Raw genomic sequence first — 18,493 nt, forward strand, 5'->3', positions numbered from 1 at the left:
AAACTTGGGTATGAAAGAAGCCACTAAATATGGCATTAAGGAACATGGCTTTAGGCATCCCCGCTTGAAAATGCTGGCTTCAGAATTTATATCTGCTATTGCAGAATTGATGTGTTGATGTGTCTGTCTGTATGGCAATATAGATAGGAAGGACATTGTCCTTTGGATTTGGAATTCACTCCCTTCCCCACTCCCTTCAGCCTTGTTCTGTAATAGCCTCGTTTTATTGACTTTCTGGGCTTGCTGCAAAGCTCGTGTATTTGAATGGGAAGTTGGGGTGGGATTTTTGTTTGTTTGGGGAATGGGAAAGGTGGAAGATTCTGATTTGTAATGTGTGCCTCTGAGTACCTAATAAAGGGATGGAAAAATAGTAGGTGTCATCAAAGTAGGGTTGGTGGGAAGGTAATGGGGAGATGGGAGAAGAGAAACAGGTCCAATGAGTGCTGTCTTTTCTTTCCTTTTATGCTGTCAGGACGCACCAGAGGAACAACTCCTATACGTGTCAGTCATCTACACCATTGGATATGCTCTTTCATTATCTGCCCTGGTAATAGCAACTGCCATCCTCCTTGGATTCAGGTAATCCTGATGCAGTTCAAGGCAGAGTGGAAGCAGCCACACTGTTCTACCAGTCTAAACAGCATCAGACTTTGAAACATTCAGCTTCTCCCTTCTCCCATCTCCCCATTCTACTCCTTTCATCCTCTCACCCTTCCCTGCTCCCCTCTTGCACCTTCTCTCTCCCAAACATATTTAGCTTCTAAACTACTAGGAGTCCTGGTTGAAATATTTTTGACAAAATGAAAATTTATCAAAATATGCTTTTGCTGAAGCTGAAATGCTTTGCGGAGGTGTATTGGTTTTGACAAAATTTTCATTGGAAGGGATGAGAGGACAGACTGACTCTATCATACGCTAGGGTGGTGAGGGGATTGGCATCGGAGGTGGGAAACCCATGTTCAAGTCCCTGCTCTGCCTGATTCAGAGCAGAGTTTTTCATCCCAGATCAAAATGAGATCAGAATCAGGGACTCGAACCTGCCAGACCAGCCTCTCCACATGAACACCTCAAGGTTTTGATCGGAAAACAGACACTTCAATGCAATTCCATTTTTGCCAAAATATTTGAAAGATTTTTGTTCCACTGTGGAACAATTCCCCCCCCCCCAAAACTGCTAACAGTGCCATGAAACAGAATTGCCATCCTCCAGTCAGCTCTATGTATTAGTTTCTTCTAGGTATGACTCCATCAAATTCTGTGGAAGAGCATAGAAATTAACAGAGTCTGGTGACTGAGAAGCCATTGAAAGGACCCTGGAACATATGTTAGATTGCTTAGGTTTGATCAAAAAAATGCTGGCAGCCTGACCTAGACCATACATCTTTCCATAAATGCACCATGCATGCCTGCTGCAATTTCATTGATTCTAGCCTGGTTTGTCTGAATTTTGGGGTTACTGAGCAAGCAGATGCAAATATGGGGGCATTCAGAGTGACATCTAGAAAATGCAGGAAATGCAGATATTTGATCCTGGTCTATTGTATTTTATCTTTTTTCAGCTGAGAAACATGGGACAAGTGACTGCTCTTTGCGTTCCAAAGAGAGCTTAAAATGACTACCACTGAGTTGAAATTTGTGGGAAACCCAGAAAGACAAGTTCTGCCTCCGTCAATGCCATGGGAGGATTATGATAATTCACACGTTTAGGCATTAGTACAGTTTAGGGATTCAGAGTCACTGCTCTCTGGCTACCACTAAATCACCCCCACCAAAGATGACTTCTCCCCAGAATTCATAAAAATACTCCTGAGGAGCAATTTATTTTGCTGTTGAAATGGTGCAGATTGAGCCAACATGGCAGGTGTTTTCAAAATCTTTCTGAAGGAGGATGTTCAAAACTCCCAACCACAGTTCCAATCTCTCCAGCTGAGCACTGTGTTCTGCTGTCAATCCAAGAACAAATAACTTCAGTTAATGTGCTAAGTGACAAATGTACTTGCCTTTTGCATCATTTATAAAACTTGAGCACTGTAACATAAGAAAATGAAAAATTGAATGTTAGAGGCTTCACAAAAACATTAAAAAGGAGCCATTTTAAAGTGTTTAAATTTCAAAAAATGTTTGTTCAACTTATTCATAATTATCAGGACAAATTCTAGTTGTCAGAAGGACTTAACCCTAAACATTTGGAAGCATGATTTTTCTTTTTCCTTGGAATTAACATCCGCATGTTGTTGGACTCTGACTGCAGCCTCAGCTTCTAACTATCCACAGCAACCTTGCGTGCTTACAGAGCTGGGAGCAGAACCCCGGTTCCAAACCACAGATTTTCCACCTTGAACTAAAGAAAGATCTCTGTTCGCTATAGAATATCCTTTATATTAATTCTAAGGTGCAACTAGCCAACAGGGGGCAACATGCTCACAAACAAGTAGTGTCCAGTCCTGCTCCCACTGAAGTCAATGGTAGAAACCTTCTATGCTTAGCAATGGAAACAGGATAGTCCCCATACCTCCCATTGAAATCAATGGGAGCAGTATTGGACACCTAAACTACCCACAATGCAGATAATCAGTAACTGTATTTACTTACAAATTATTTTCTTCATTCACGTCTCTCTCTCTCTCTCTCTCTCTCTCTCTCTGTATATATATAACATGTATAGTTGGTGTATGAATTTTCAAGCAGATTTAAGAATATGGAAAGTTTGAAGGGGTAGCAACAAGCTAGTTTTGAGCTAGAGGGTGACCAAAGTTAAACATGGTTACATTGTGAAATGACCTGTAACTTAAAAGTGGCTTCATGAATCTTCTTCAGACTTTGCAGAAATATTCTTCTTTGCCTTCTGATGAAATCTAGAAAATTTCAGGCCAAATCTATTTTCCAAATCAACGTTGCAGAGCTGAAAAATTAGGACTTTAAAATATAGGCATAACCACTGTTCCTCTATAATATGCTCAGTATATTTTTCAGAAATAAAAAATAATCACTTCCAGCAGAGCGTAGCTTAATATGAATTTTCCAAGTGGCACTGCCTACTTTCTTGATCCTAGTTGTGAGAATGTGTCTTTGTTTAAATGGAAAAACAAATTAATAGAGTTCCCCCATCTCTCCCCTCTACAGCATGTGTGTTTCTGCTTACATAGAGTTTGTCACAAGGCTGAGGGAGGAAATATTAGTGGGAGAACTTTGGTAAAATATTGACAGCACTTCATTGCCGAGTTTCAATCACACAACTCCCGTTTCCTTTGCCCGCCCAAAACACGTTTGACAGGTAGCAATTTTGTTGTCTGTGCAGCTGGCTATTGAAATTCATGAAGAAGATGATCTTCCGTCATTGTTTTTTATCACCACCACAAAGGTGAAAATCGTGTTTCTTTTAGACTCATGGAAGGCGTTTGTGATCCTCTCAGGATGCTGTTGATGAATGTAGTCTTCTCTTATTGTCTAAGTGATAATTAATATGTATGATAATTTCCCTTCACGGGGACAGATACTTTAACATAGTCTGCTGCTTTGCTGCACACCAGCACATGAACCCTTCCAAAGTATTCCTGTTGCACTCTTGTTTTCTTTGCTGAAGGATCACTTAAATAGTTTAGACACAGCATTATGTAAAAAGTCCAGTCCTTTAGATCCCTCAGCTGTGATCACTGTAATTAAGGTTGTAAATTGTGTTTCATTATAACTCCCTATTTTTCACACACTCCAATTGTTCTGAAATATTAACCTTTTGGGCGGAAATTTTCCAGGTCAGGCTTCTGCCTAAAGGTGAATATTTCTTACAGAGAGTTTCAGATCCCCGCAGCCATTTGCAAGTAATGAGTTTCCAGTGACTCATCTGCATGGGTATCCACTGATTTTGAACAGAATCTATCAATTCCTCTCTCATTGATACTCATGGTATCATTGCAGCCTACACACAGTCACTGACTCAGGCTTTGCTTTCTTGTTACAGGCATTTGCACTGCACTAGGAATTACATTCACCTGAATCTCTTCACTTCTTTTATCCTACGTGCTGTATCTGTCTTCATTAAGGATTCTGTGGTGAAGTGGATGTACAAAACAGCTACGCCTGAGCACCAGTGGGAAGGACTCCTCTCCTACCAGGTAGGGGCAGGAGTTATGTTGCTTCTGAGGTCAGTGGTCCATCACCTGCATGAAACTTTCGCTTTCTACTGAGGTTTGTCCAAAATATTTTCTTCACTTCCACAGGGTTTTCCTTTGAGTCCCTTGGCACATTTTATACAGTTCTAGTCATGCAATCCCAGTCTTGTTACCTATGAATAATTGTTACCCCGTTGTGTTTCTTGTCCTATTGGAGGTTTGTCCCCATGGGGCAGAGAAAACATCAAGAGCAGGTTTCTCCCCCCTCCCCCCTGTATTGGTAAATGCTCCATACCTCCCCCCCTCACTCCACACTCACCATTTCCAGTGATGACAACAGAATATTCTGACAGATGTTCCATTGCAACAGGTGACATTGTCCAGCCAGTCAGGTGACCCAGTGAGCTGGTCATTCTTGGGGTACTGTATAGTCCTGCTAACTAGGATGATTTGATTTGAATGCTAGTCTAAATCTGGGAGGAGCTAAAGTAACATGTCACTTAATCTTTAGTCTGAATATAGAAAGTATGTAAATATTCTGTGATGGTGCTGAAACCAGAGAACTGCTTTCTCTCCCCCTTGAGAGCTGGTATGTAAAATGTAACCAAGTTGTGGGAGACAGTGATTTGGAAATTAAATGGGAGTAGATACGTAGCTGCTGTGATTCTAGGTCATATGCAGGAGGTTAAAGGCACTGGAAAATGGAAAAATCAGGAAGGTTTTTAATCTCTCTTTGAGCACTGTGATAGGAACCTTAGGCATTTTTCACCTTCCACTGAACGGGGATCACCTGTCGGGACCAGATGGGTGCATCCCACACGATAATCAGTTTCTTGTGATTTGTAACATGCAGACTTCGGGGTGCACCGACAAGCTGATATAAAATCATAAATGTGAGGATTGGCAATGACCTCCTGGATTGTCAGTCAGTCCCTTCCTTCAAGCAGGGAGGGCTGAGTACTTCTGCATAGTGTGTAAATAGTGCTGCGTAGTTCAGATTTGTTTCATGATTTGATGGGCAAGTGAATTTGTTAATTGTATTTGTTTAGATTCCTGATCGGTTGTAAAATTCAGAGAAATGGCCAAGAGGGTTTTGCAGTCAGATATGATGCATCAGGGCAATACTACTCTGGTATCACACATCACTTGCCTTTGAAGAATTGGCAGCATTGTGGCATCAACTGTGTGTTCTGGAATAGTGGAATTCTTATCTGTAGAATATAGTATCTGTGGACCTGAAATTTTTCAGTGACTGATTTCAGTAACTGGAGACGATCTTGTAGCCACTCTTCTCTTCCCTTCTCCTATACTGTACTGGCAAACTACCACTTACACTGTATACACAGGGGAGTATACAGAGCAGTAGATGTGTAAAGAAACAAGGGTAAATGTTCTTGTATTTGGAATTCACCTGCTGTGTTTTTGAAGTACAGTAGCTGACCCTTTGTTATCCCAGTGGTTAGGTGTGATCCATTTAGTCAAGATATTTTTTGACTAGGAAGAGGGGTGTATAGTTAATCCTGTTCTTCTGTTCATGTTACTAGAACTTCTGGGGGGGGGGGTTGTCTCCTTTTTTCACCACCCCTGCTACATTCACTGACCTGTATTTTCTGCTCTCTCAGGAGTCACTCAGCTGCCGCCTGGTTTTTGTGATGATGCAGTATTGTGTGGCTGCAAACTACTACTGGCTGTTGGTGGAAGGCATGTACCTGTACACACTGCTGGTACTGTCGGTCTTTTCTGAACAGAGAATTTTCCGGCTTTATCTCTGCATTGGCTGGGGTAAGTCAGTCTCTTGTTTTCTTTCTCATATTATCTACTGGTTGCTGAGTGCATTTGCCAACACAGTCACTGTGGTGACTACCCTATCTCACGTTTTGGGACAGGTGAAATAGGAAAAGCTGTCTGTCTACGCATATTCTCTTCTGTACCTGTTGAATTCAAATCCTGCTTCCCATTCCTTTTCTGTTCCTAATATCTGACCTAATGCTTTTAAAATCCCTTATAGATATTACACTATTTTAGTTTCTTATATGAGAGCCTTTAGCTGAAAACAATGACTATGCATAAATCTCGTAAATTCATACATTAGGCTCCATGGGACATCTATATAACTCCATGAACTCACCGAGACCCTGCAAAATTTACTAACACCTACAAACTTCTATAAACTGGATGACGGGCGCACAATGCTTTACCACTGTATGTTAGTTGCTTGACATGAAAGACCTTTATGCTATATAACTGTAATAAGATGGAACAGGGCAATCAAGAATAGCCCTCATGTCAAGCATCTCACTTTACATAACAGTTGTTTGTCATCTGAAGTCAGCAGCACCTCCAGGAGGAAATGCTAGCCACTCCAGGGTGCAAGTGAGTGGATTTCCTTGTACGTACAATGCAGGGTTATAGCTCATGCAATCATAGAATCATAGAATATCAGGGTTGGAAGGGACCTCAGGAAGTCATCTAGTCCAACCCCCTGCTCAAAGCAGGACCAATTCCCAACTAAATCATCCCAGCCAGGACTTTGTCAAGCCTGACCTTAAAAACCTCTAAGGAAGGACATCTATGTGGAATATTATTGGGGCTGCTAAATGAAGGTAATGATAGGTCAGCTCTACCATATGGGCAGAACAAGTGGTTATCTTCTGGAGAGTGATGGAATGTTCAGTGACTATTGTGCATGTGCATGAGAGAGATTAGGGGTTGTGATGAGTTGGATAAGTTTCAGTCCCTTGAGCCCAAGCTGTCTGTAGTAGAAATGCTAAAGCTCTGAATCTTTCACTCTCCAACTATGCTTCTCTTTGTCAAACTAAATAGATTGAGTTCCTTGTGTCTGGCACTGGTAAGGCATGTTTTCTAATTCTTTAACCATTCTTGTGGCTCTTCTATGAACCCTCTCCAATTTATCAACAGTTTTAATTGTGTTACATAGGAACAAAGGACCGGAAGGGATCTCCTGCGTCCCTGAGTGTAGTCCGGTCCTTTGCTATCACAAGCAGCCCCATCATGTACTCCTGTTCATAAATTTATCAAGCTCCATCTTAAAACTAATTAGGTTGTTTGCTCCCACAACTGCTGTTGGAAGACTGCGTTCTTTCCCGTTTTCTGTATTTGCCTTCTGTGAATATGCTAGCAAATGTGTTGACTGGTGAGATTCATATAAATGATCCATTGCAAATTACTAACTTACCTGTATTGAATACATAGTGATATATGAAAGGTGAAAGAGTTCTGGTGTGTTGATGGGAATAAATAAATATGAGGAATAACAAGTCTGTGCTGGAATGTGCTAGCCAAAAAAGTGCTGCTGTATCCTTTTCTTTACCATCTTATATAGTGTGCATACCAACAGCACCTACATGCTGTGTAATCATTATTAAAATCATACATAGCTCAAATCCTATGAGCAGCCCTGCCCCTCATAAAATTTATAAGGCATCCAACTCACCAGGGAGCAAAACAGAACAGAAATAAAAACAAAATTATATTCTGCAAAAATGCCAAAAATCCTCTATAAGAAATAGTTGTGGGGGGGTGTATTTTGTCTGAAAAATGTCTGCTTGCAGTTCAGCCTCTGGCAAGAACAAAAGATGAAAATGATGAAGAAAAATGACAGTCCTGTTTGTTCTCCCTCATCTTTCAACTACTGTCAATTTATTTAATTTTTGAGTTTGTGAAAATTACTGGCAATGCCAGAGTTTGGCATTCAATGTCTAGGCATCATCCACGCCTCCTGCCAGCATTGTTGACTCCTAACCTGCAGAGTCCCTTACTATTCCAACCCTGGGTACTTGCACAAAACACTGCCAATGCACCTTCATTCTCAAATATAGCAGTCTCTACTACTCCTATCCTGGGAAGTGCCCTCAGAAGTGTTCATAACTCGTTCCTATATCAGACTTAACGATTGTGAATGTAACTACTGGCAAAATGAAGCAAAAATAGCTTTTCTTCCTGTCTCTCTGCCTTGCTCATTATTCTTTCTTCATGAATATGTAACCCTGGTTCAGGTCTCTTTATGCCATGAACGCTCAGAAGGTCTTCTGAGTAGACTGATTTTTCTCAATGTAATGTTCATGCTTGCTCCAACGAGACAAGATGTTCCTGTTCTAGGTGAAAGAGTCCTGTAGCTTGACATAGTTTATCAGTTATTAAAAAATCATCCTAGCAACAGAAAGGAACTAGTGGATTAAAAAAAAAATAGAAGTGACGTGTGTTCAGTTGCTAGTGCCTCATGTCATCCATCTAACAATGGGAAGTTATGGACATGGGTCATAGACCTGCAAAGGCCTTGAGGACAAAGATCTCAAAGGTTGCCATTATCTAGCAGTACAGTACACATTGCATCTGATGAATCACACCTGATAAAGCTGAACCAAAAAACAAGCACCTGCTGGTTTTTACCAGAGCTGGTTAAATAATTGATTTGACCTCCACTAATTTGTTCACCACTCGCCATTGTTAAATGAATGTTTTTACCTCAAATTTCGGTTTGTTGTGAATATCTGTTTATTAACTACCTCTCCCTTTTTTTTAGTTATAATTATAACTGAGCCATGTGATTGGTCACAGAAGCCTCACGGGATTGTTTCTGCTTCCTGGTTGGATAACACTAATTTTTCTGTGTGTGATCTCATGTATATAGGTTTGAGCTTCTCCCAGACATCCACATGAACAGAACCATTGGAGTGTTTATGAGCAATCACTGAATCCAGCTCGCTGGTTTTGTTCCCCTGAATGTTTGCAAATACCTTTTTTTGCAGTATTTGCTCTGCCGTAGTTCTTGTGCTTGGCAAGTGCTGTGCATGAAGTCACAGAACAAATAAGAGCTAAATAGGCTAGGCCAAATTCATCCTCATGTATATGAAGATAAAGGAATTTACACCCTAGATAAATTTGACTGGCACTGTAGGCGCTGATCCTCAGCGAGTGTAAATTGTTGTAGTGGATCTGGCCCAGATTTTAGGCCTAAATGCTGAGCTTTGTTAAAATTTGTCATAAGCTGGGCAGCAGCAGCTAACAAACACACATTGTTCCCGGAGATTTACTTACATGAGTCAGTGATGATGATTTGAAACCCATGCAATTTCTGGGTGATAATATAAAGAGGTGGTTGTTAAATCAAAACTACCATGTTTGTTTAGTTTCTGTTCAAAACGTGGGGGGTGAAACTGCTTTCCAAATGGGGCAAAAAAAGCAATCTCAGTGGGGTGTTTCTCTGTTGTGCCTCTTGGCAAGTTTAACAAATAACAGGGAGTAAAATGCTAAATTACAAAATATTTTAAAAGAATTTTCCAAGTACATGTTAGCTAAAGATTAATAATTGACTATTCTGTAGCTGGATTATTATTTTTACTATTATTATTTATTAGGATATGCTCCATTCACGTCAATGCAGATTTGAGTTTATTTTTCTTTGGCTGTAGAAATAAGTAATTGATTTTTAAAAATTCTGTTCAGTTTATTTTTATAAAACAAATACCCATATAGCAAAACTGGAAAAAATGTAAAACCTTTCCTGAATGATGTAAGTAAAATAATGCAAGGCAAATTTTCACCCCGTTTCACAAATCGGGAGTCATTTATGTGAACATCACTTTTATATTCACAGGATTCCACAAGAATCCCTGGATTTTTTGTCAGGAATCTCCATTTTTTTTTATGGCTACATCCTTGTAGAAAATAGTGGGGAAAGTGGAATATGTGGAGAGGGCAGTGTTATATTTTTGCTTGTTTCCATGAATTATTATTGTTTGTATTACCTTAGCACCAAGGAGCTCCAGTCATGGACCAGAACCCCATTGTGCTAGGTGCTGTACAAACACAGAACAAAAAGACAGTCCTGACCCCAACGGGCTTACGGTCTGACTTGTACAAAACGTTCTGTGATTTCACACATGCACGCATGTAATGTGTTGTGCATGCTATGTAAACCAAAGCCCACATCTTCCCCTTGTCGCTACCATGTGCAAATCTGCTAGAAAAATTATACTGTATCCAGAACAGAAGCAGTAGCAACAACAAAAGAACTCTCTGATGGGCCATATTGGGCAAATGGCGGGGCAGGTAGATGAGTTACTCCCTTCAGTCTAGAAGGCAGCACAGCTATAGCTAAGCAAAATATTGACTCAGAAGCAGCAGGCTCATTTGCAGTGGAAAAGAGAATGTTGTTGCTATTTATTTCTGATACCGCCCACAATGAGCTGAATGCTCCACAGACATAAGAGCCCCAAAGCGCTCTTGCTCCACCAGAGACAAAACAGACATGGGATGCAGGGGGAAAGGAACACCAAATGTAAAGTGGTCATGGTGATGATGACACATTGGTATTTTTTGTTTGTTTTTTGTTTCTTAAAATACATAGTTTATTCCTAGTTACAGCATTCAAGGCAGCAAGACGTTCTTTTAGTCCGAATCGGAGAGAGCAGACACTGAACCCAACTCACCCCGACTAACTACATCAGCACCGTATAAAATAGTCTATGAGAACAGCAGATTACACTTCAACCCATCCATACGCCCACCAGCAGCTACTGGAACAGGGAACTTTTTACATTCAGAAGAGGAGGAAAATGATGATGCCTGAGCAACATCCCACAATTGCAATGTGCAGGGAGAATGACACAACGAGGCAATTAGCAGCACTAAAGACTAACAGGAATATATTAATAAAAAGCCAAACAGATTCTCTGAGCTCCTGCAGCAATATTACACCCAGCTGTGCTCACAGCAGGGAAGCTGCCATTCAGAAAAGCTGACAACCCAAACCTACTCCAAGGAAGAAAGAGCTGCAGGAATGAAGCTATCGAATACAGGAAGCCAGACGAGGCTATTAGTGTCTAAAGCCAGATTGCACGGAAGATCGGTTTGGAAGAGATCCAGGAAGAACACTTTCTTTCAAAGTCTTATATAGACTCAGTGTAGCAATTAGATGTGTTTGTTCCATTAGGCATTTCCTTTTTAACTTGCTTCTTCAAGTAAATGACTTTGTTAGAACCAGGGATATCAAGAGCCTTATTAAAAATACTGCAGCATTCTACAATAGTGGCCGCAAGCCCTGCAGTACATACCGCTGTTGCAAGCTGCTGCATTTTGGACCATTGCTCTTGTTGCTTCAGACTTTCCAAACAGATTAGGGGATTTAGACACACTGAAGTTTTGTGTGTCTAAATCCCCTGGTTGACTTTGAAACTCTCAGCCACTGTTTATTTTTTCTCTACACAGAGTAAGTGGAAACTTTATATCAGAAGGGCCTTTATTTTAGATTAAGGGCATGGCTACACTGAAAAGCCTGCTGTGGCCAGGGAAGAGGCAGAACTGCGTGCGGAGCCCAGGAATAGAATAGCTGGGGTGGGTGGGAATGTCAGGCTGAAAGTGCATTGGTGGAACTGTGTGTAAGAAGCTTTCCTAGCTTACAGCGCTTAGCACAATGGCACCTGCTTCATTACTGGGGTTCCTAGGCTATATTGTAATATAAATAAACAACAATAATACTCAACCCAGTGTTATAAACCCCTCAGTTTCATGAGCACCAAATTGATGGAAACGGTTCAGAAAGAAAAATTAACTGTGTCAAATATGGTTCAAATTATTAGGTCTATTTTTGAAGAAAAACTTTTGGGTCTGTAGCAATGCAGATGTAAAGTGTAACCAGGAATCTAATAAAAGATACCATTGATCTTGTTATCTCCTTTTAAATATAATTTGCAGTCATCTTATCCTGTGGCTGCCACTTAAAAAGTCATAACATTAGAGATACCATAGTTTTCCCTCTGAATTGAGAATAGATGGTTGGTAAATGTTGACTTGCTTCCATGGTGTACTGTGATGCATGTAATCTTAGAAATGTGTGGATAGAATTAAAGATCTGCAACTTCTAGATCCCTGATCCCAACGGACATATTGGGGAAAAGGAGAGGGAGAAAAAGATGTGTTCCCTTTGCTAATACATTACCAAGCCCTGAACTCACTTTGACATCTTTTCTTAGTCTAGCCAAACCACTATACATATACCAAAATACATCATGGGTTTGTTTGACAAGGAAAACCTCTCCATTGGGTAGAGGTTTCTAAATCATGTGAAGTTAGGATTTCCCTCCTATGGACATGCACTCTTGGTACATTACATAAAAGTTACCCTAGACTGAGTCTTCGAGCAAACCACACATGCTTGGGGCGTGTCTAGACTAACATTCACAATCATGTAAATTAACTCAAGTTAATTAGCAATCAAGACCAGGATCACAAACTCTTGTCCAGACAAAGCCTTTGTGATCTTTGAAAATGAATTCATTTAGGAGATGCTGGAGACATTACTGTTTTTCTGTGCTATAAATCACAAGAGAGGCATTGCTTCAGATTATACAGTCCATTGTAAACCGGATTTATGTGGATTAAGTAGTGTCATGGGGACATACCCTGACTAGATCCCTGACCAGGACGTTGGAACAATAAGAGACTCTATCCCTCATAGCCCCGCTACTCCGAGAGTCTGTCCCAGATTATATACTGAGCCTATCACCTCCTGGAACAGAACTTTTGAAGTTTGGTCAGTGCTGCATGTATATCCAAGCAGTACAGACAATATCAATTAAAACTCATAAATTTCCACAATACTGTCAAGTCTCAGGGCCTTGGATTAAAGTGCAGTGACATGGGACATGACTGATGTAGCGACACTGGATAGCAACTGGAAGGAGGAGGAGGAGATGCCAATCACCATGTTACCTTTAATTAATTGAGTACTTTCTAATCAGAATTCTGAAGTGGTTCAGTAATGACAGGCTTTGTCTAGTTTGGCCCTTTTAAAATGTATCACTAATAATTTGAATCTCACCGAATCAAAAAATCAAAATCAAGTAATGCAATTAAATATGGAGAGATTTCTGATGTATCCAAGCTATGGAGATCTCCACAAATCATAGCACTTATCACTCTAAACATCTGTTCCTTTACTGAAATATATCTTGTTCTCTCAGAGTGTTTATGTTTCATCTTGTAAATTTCATATTAGGGTGACTTTTAATCCAGCCTTAATTCCCTGCAAAGTCAAGAAGGGAAAAATTCAAAGTCTAATTTAATAGCTTCCATGAATCAAAGACTCATTTGGGATTGAAAGTGATCTGCAGTGGGTCGCCTAAGCCACTTCCTAGGCGTCATAGCACAACTGGGGGCTTGTCTACCTGGCCCTGCAGTTCAGACAGTGGGGGTGTTAATTGCATCGCACCCTAGCGTGCGTCACTGTAGCTCCCCTATGTGAATGCTGTGGGTGCAAACTAACAGGTACCTAACTTACATTAATGCAAACCAGGTACCTTGAGTTTGTGCCCTCAGCGTCCATAAGGGGAAGTTACAGGGCAGCACTTTAGTGCACTCTGTAATTCCCCCTCCTGCAGTCTGGGAGGTGCTCTAGAGCCCAAACTGTGGGGCCACATAGACTGTTCTCAGTAGCCCATCCTGATAGATGCCTGCACAATCTCAGGATTGAATACCTCCAGTGATGGTGATTTGGCAACCTCCCCCTGGCTGGCTCACTCCATTGTCCTTCTGATTACTCTAGTTATAAAACGCTTCAGAAAGTTTCCTTGCTACTGCTGCTGCCTGTTACTTCTCATGCTGTCCTTACTGACAAGGGAGGGTTTGTCTCTTTGTAACAGCCCACTCTCCTGGGTGGCTGGGAAAGAATACAGTACAACACAACTGAAAGTTATTACAGCATAGTTCACATTGCAGATACTGTTTTGAGATTTCCAGACCACTGCGGATCATAACACTTTTATTACTCTCCCCCCCACACACACCTTTAAATACACTCCATGGATTATACACCACCTTACTTGGCACTAATGTGGGTAAAGAACCTGAAAGGGTGTGCAGGGAGGGACAGATTCACAGTGAAATTATGGAAATGTGACACCTTGTTCGTTCTTGGGACCGTGTTTCATCCCTCTTTGTCTAATGAAACATTCCCCCCTTTGCATTGTTTCTGGACATTTCCAGCACTATCAGTTGACAGGTGCACTTTTTAAGTGTATATTTAGATGTGGGTAAATGTAATGCAAGTGAAAGGTGTTGGATTGATGGCCCTTGAGTCTTAATAATAGCACTGCAAGCTTCCCCAAGAAAACACCTAGCACTCGGTATTCACTCTGACCTAGCGGGAGCTCCCGAATTCGGTCTCCGTGGCCCATTCAATGAAAGCTGCCAACAAGAGGTCCAAATTAGTGCCAGTTTTGGAGGTGGTTTTTGTCACACGAACACCTGTCCACTCGGAACTAGACTGATCCCCCTAACTCATTTTATATAAGCCACTAAATAGCTGCAGGATGATAACTTAGCAGCATTGCTGACCTGGAACAGTGATGAGTAGGTACACTGGATGGGAGCTGCAACCCTGTCACTGGCTAATTATGTTGCTCTTAGTCATATGAGGTTTTAGTCCTTCCTGCTTTTCCTTGTTTCTGATTGTCAGTATCTATCTTGTCTCCTCTCTTCTCAGGTGTACCAATGCTGTTTGTTATCCCCTGGGGAATTGTCAAGTACCTCTATGAAGATGAGGGGTTGGTTCAGTTCTAATATCTAGCTGATATTTCATTTGTGGGGCGTGTGTCATTTGGGGGGGTCATTTTTGGTTTGGTTTGATTGCGTTGGCAATGGCTGATGTGCTGAAATCCCATGTAGTTGCTTGTGTTGTGTATGAAGCTCTTGCATAACATTTCTGAAAGGCACACAAGCTCGTTCCTGGTCAGAATTCCCCATATGTCTGTTTATCTGTTCCTCTGCAGGTCAAAGAGAGGTACATTTGTATCTGTTTTTCAGCAGCTGCAATATCCATTGTAGAGGTCGTCATACTTGATCAGACTATCTTTGATAGTCTGCCTCTGGCAATAGCCTCTCCAGGATGCTTCAGAGGAAGGCAAAAACCTCCCACAATGTTCTCTGTTTGTGTTATTCCTTCCTGACCCCTGTAGTGATCAGCTTATGCCTTGCAGCAGAGATCTGATTATCCATTCTTGTCTTAGCTTCTGTTATTCAGTCCTTTATAAAATACAGCCATGTTGTCTATCTGGCTGCCCTTGCATTGCAGAGAATTGCACAGGTTGACTACATTGCATAAGGAAATGCTGTAGAACTTGAAATACTTGTTTTCTGTTAACTTTCACTGTAGCTGCTGATTTGAAAAATCAGTGGCATCATTTAATTTTACCAAAGTTTATTTCTAGCTACAGGCTAGTAGCAGCTTTCCTCTAATAGGGACTGGCTGGGAGCATGGAAATAATGTGATGCATGGCCAACGTCTTTTGCGCTGATCAACAGTTCTACGCTATTTATTTTTTATTCTGCTTACCACCCTTTGGGCCCTGTTGCCACTCAGTGTACCCTCCCCGCTGCACCTTCCTAGAAAACCTTGTTTAAACATAGTCCTTTGCTAGACAGGTACCAATATGGTGTGAAAATTCACTGTAGTTGGGCCCAACATTGTATCAACTCTTCCCTTGACTGAGTATTCAAGGGATGGGATATCAGGAATCCGTTTTTATTTGTGTCTTTCATAATACAAAATGGTTTGCTCAAGTCACCTCTAACTCTTCTCCTTTCCAGGCTAAAATAATCCTAGGGTTTTCTGACTGTTCTGTCCAGATCTGTCTCAACTGTATTCTGTAATAAGACCTTGGCTCCAATGATCTGTTGCAAGTTTTGTCCAGATGATCAAGTTCTTTAAAGCTATACTGAACAGCCAGCGCTCCTCAGGCCTATCTTTCTGTTGGTGTGGAAAATGTATTCAAAGTGCTCTCCCTCAGCCTTCTGCATTATGCAATGCTCAGAGCTGACTTATGATTTCTATTAAAGAAAACTGTTGCTTGCTGCCTTCAGCAGAAAAAGGGACAATTTTGCATCTTATTAGGTTTTCTAAATCTTGTATAAATATTTGTAAAATACTGTAATAAATCACCTTGTGCAGCTTCCTCTCTGAAGGGCAAGATTTCTATGCCTCGGGCCTCAGCGTGGCATTTGTTAGTGCATCTAGGGATATCTTTCATGCCATTTGCCATAGTGCTGCCACTGTCGATGTGCAGAAGGCTGTAAATTTCATTTGTGACTCAACTATCTCCCCAGTTATGAGGCATAACTAGAAATAAATAAGGTCAGGGCTACAATGGCTCAATGTTCTAGGCAATCCTGAGAATGTAACCACTCAGAATAAAGGATTGTAGCCTGCACGGACAGGAGATCTACTTGCAAACTGTCTCCTTCCCGCCTGACCAGGATTGCCACAATTGTGGCTACAACTGTGAAGTTCCCCTAAAAACTGCCATTCGTTAAAAAGAATTGATCTATTAAAAGAAGACATTTTCAACTCCCCTGTTTTTTAAAATCTATCTCCGTTTTTGTGGGTCCAATTATATGTGGGTGGAAGTGAAGACAGGTTATGTTTCTTAATTATAGGAATGCACCCACAAATCTGGTACTTACATTCATCCCACACACCCACGTCTGCACCATCAGTTAATTGCGGATGCAAAATGCAGGGACTGGGTTGCAGCTTTTTTAAAAATCAGACTGTTCAGTTGCACCAAACCAAGACAAAAGTGCATTGAAGATTTTTTTTTAGGAATACAAACTTGGGACGCAAAAGCAGAGTTTTTACAGCGGTATTCGGTTAATTGGATCACTTCCCCACTAGGGACCGAATGCTGTGAGTTGCTAAACGTGGTCTGAGAGGCGGTGAGCATACTCAGTTCCCAGTGAATAGATCCAAGTCACAATAGATGTTAATGTTTCTATTACTGTAACAACTCCAGAAAGTACAAATAGACAAGAAATCACGTACAGATGTCAGTTTTATTTTCTGGACACTTTAATTGTGCTGGTACACTAATTGCACTGTAATGGTGTTTTTATTGCATGAATCTGTATAAATTTAAAAATAGTTAAAGCTGATCTGTGCTGTGGAAACCAATTAATGCACGTATAAATGTAGCAGCGTTAATGTAAAGAACCATATCTCAGTCTTTGTCATTACTAGGAACCTTAAAAATTGTCTCTGTATCTACTGCAGCTACTCAGAAATTAAAACTCTGCTTCCAGCCATGCCTGTTATCCAGCATGTCTCAGAAGTATCCACGTAAAATTAATTTTAAAGGCTACATGAAGTTGGTTCCCACTCACACATGCCAATGAAGTGGTTCTCCCGTTAACCTAGTTCCAGTTAAGCTGCACTATTCTCAAAATATACACTTGCTATTCATCAGTGGCTAAAGTACTGTAGAACAGGGTCTGGTGGTAGACTATATTTGTTGTGCGCACCAAAATGAAATATAGTTGAAAAACAGCAGAGACCTGTTACACCTGCCAGATACGGACATTTGTGATGCTACAAGCTTAGCTGCTTCACTTTTCTATGTGGTATTTTAAGGTCTCCATCACTGTAACGTCTAGGTGCAACTGCATAGCTTATGGTTTGCTAGGATCTCCAGGGTTAAAGTTGAAGCTAGCTTTCCCATTACAAGTCTCCTTTTCTTACCCCCACTAATACCACCCAAGATGTAATTGGCATGTTCTTATGCCAGGGATAAGTGAAGTGGCTAATGCAGGGTGAATAGATTACTGTAGTTTTTGGCAGATGAGACTTGAAAAGAAATCAAATGTAATGAATCTGTTGGGAAATTTTTTTACTCTCTCTAGGGCTTGTCATATCTGAAAAACAGTGTGGTGTAGAAACACCGTGTTTTAATCTGTTGGGTTTGATAAGAACTGGTGCCTTTTAATAATGTTGATTGGTTCGATAGGAGATTAATAAAGTTATTAACTCCAGTTTATGCAAATATTAGGAATCCTGCATGGTACTTGTTCATAACTTTCTCTTTAAAATGTCTTTGGGACTGAAACCTACATATATATTGAAAGAACTGGATGTGCCCTTTGTCCTGATCTCCATTAAATAGCCCAGGTCGGAGTGAGTGAATAGGTGCTTTTTAAATATACACCTCTACCCCGCTATAACGCGACCCGATAGAACACGAATTCGGATATAACGTGTTAAAGCAGTGCTCCGGGGGGGCAGGGCTGCATGCTCTGGCAGATCAAAGCAAGTTCGATATAACGCGGTTTCACCTATAACGCGGTAAGATTTTTTGGGTCCCAAGGACAGCGTTATATCTGGGTAGAGATGTAGATGCTTAATCTTAACACTGAGATGGGGGGAAAGTGAGAGAGAGGCTGGAAATCTGGCCAACGCAACGCAGTTCCCTTCTATAGCAGCGGTTCTCAAACTTTTTAGAAACCCGAAGGCCCACTTTTTTTATTTAATTTTTAATTCCCCCCCCCCGCTCAGCCCCAGACCCCACCCCCACTCCATCCCTTCCTGTAAGGCCCCA

The 18,493-nt window shown here is 41.0% G+C and overlaps 1 protein-coding gene across 1 annotated transcript in view; it reads left to right on the forward strand.

The window, feature by feature from the left end:
- Nucleotides 1-18,493, forward strand: part of GLP1R (glucagon like peptide 1 receptor) — an 84,093-nt gene that overhangs the window by 55,282 nt on the left and 10,318 nt on the right. Inside the window, exons 6-9 of the mRNA XM_065401474.1 lie at nt 473-579; nt 3,959-4,112; nt 5,732-5,891; nt 14,614-14,674. Of these exons, the coding sequence (XP_065257546.1) occupies nt 473-579; nt 3,959-4,112; nt 5,732-5,891; nt 14,614-14,674 (482 nt within the window). The remainder of the gene's footprint in view (nt 1-472; nt 580-3,958; nt 4,113-5,731; nt 5,892-14,613; nt 14,675-18,493) is intronic.

The sequence above is a fragment of the Emys orbicularis genome, chromosome 3, assembly GCF_028017835.1.
Source record: "Emys orbicularis isolate rEmyOrb1 chromosome 3, rEmyOrb1.hap1, whole genome shotgun sequence".
NCBI lineage: Eukaryota > Metazoa > Chordata > Testudines > Emydidae > Emys > Emys orbicularis.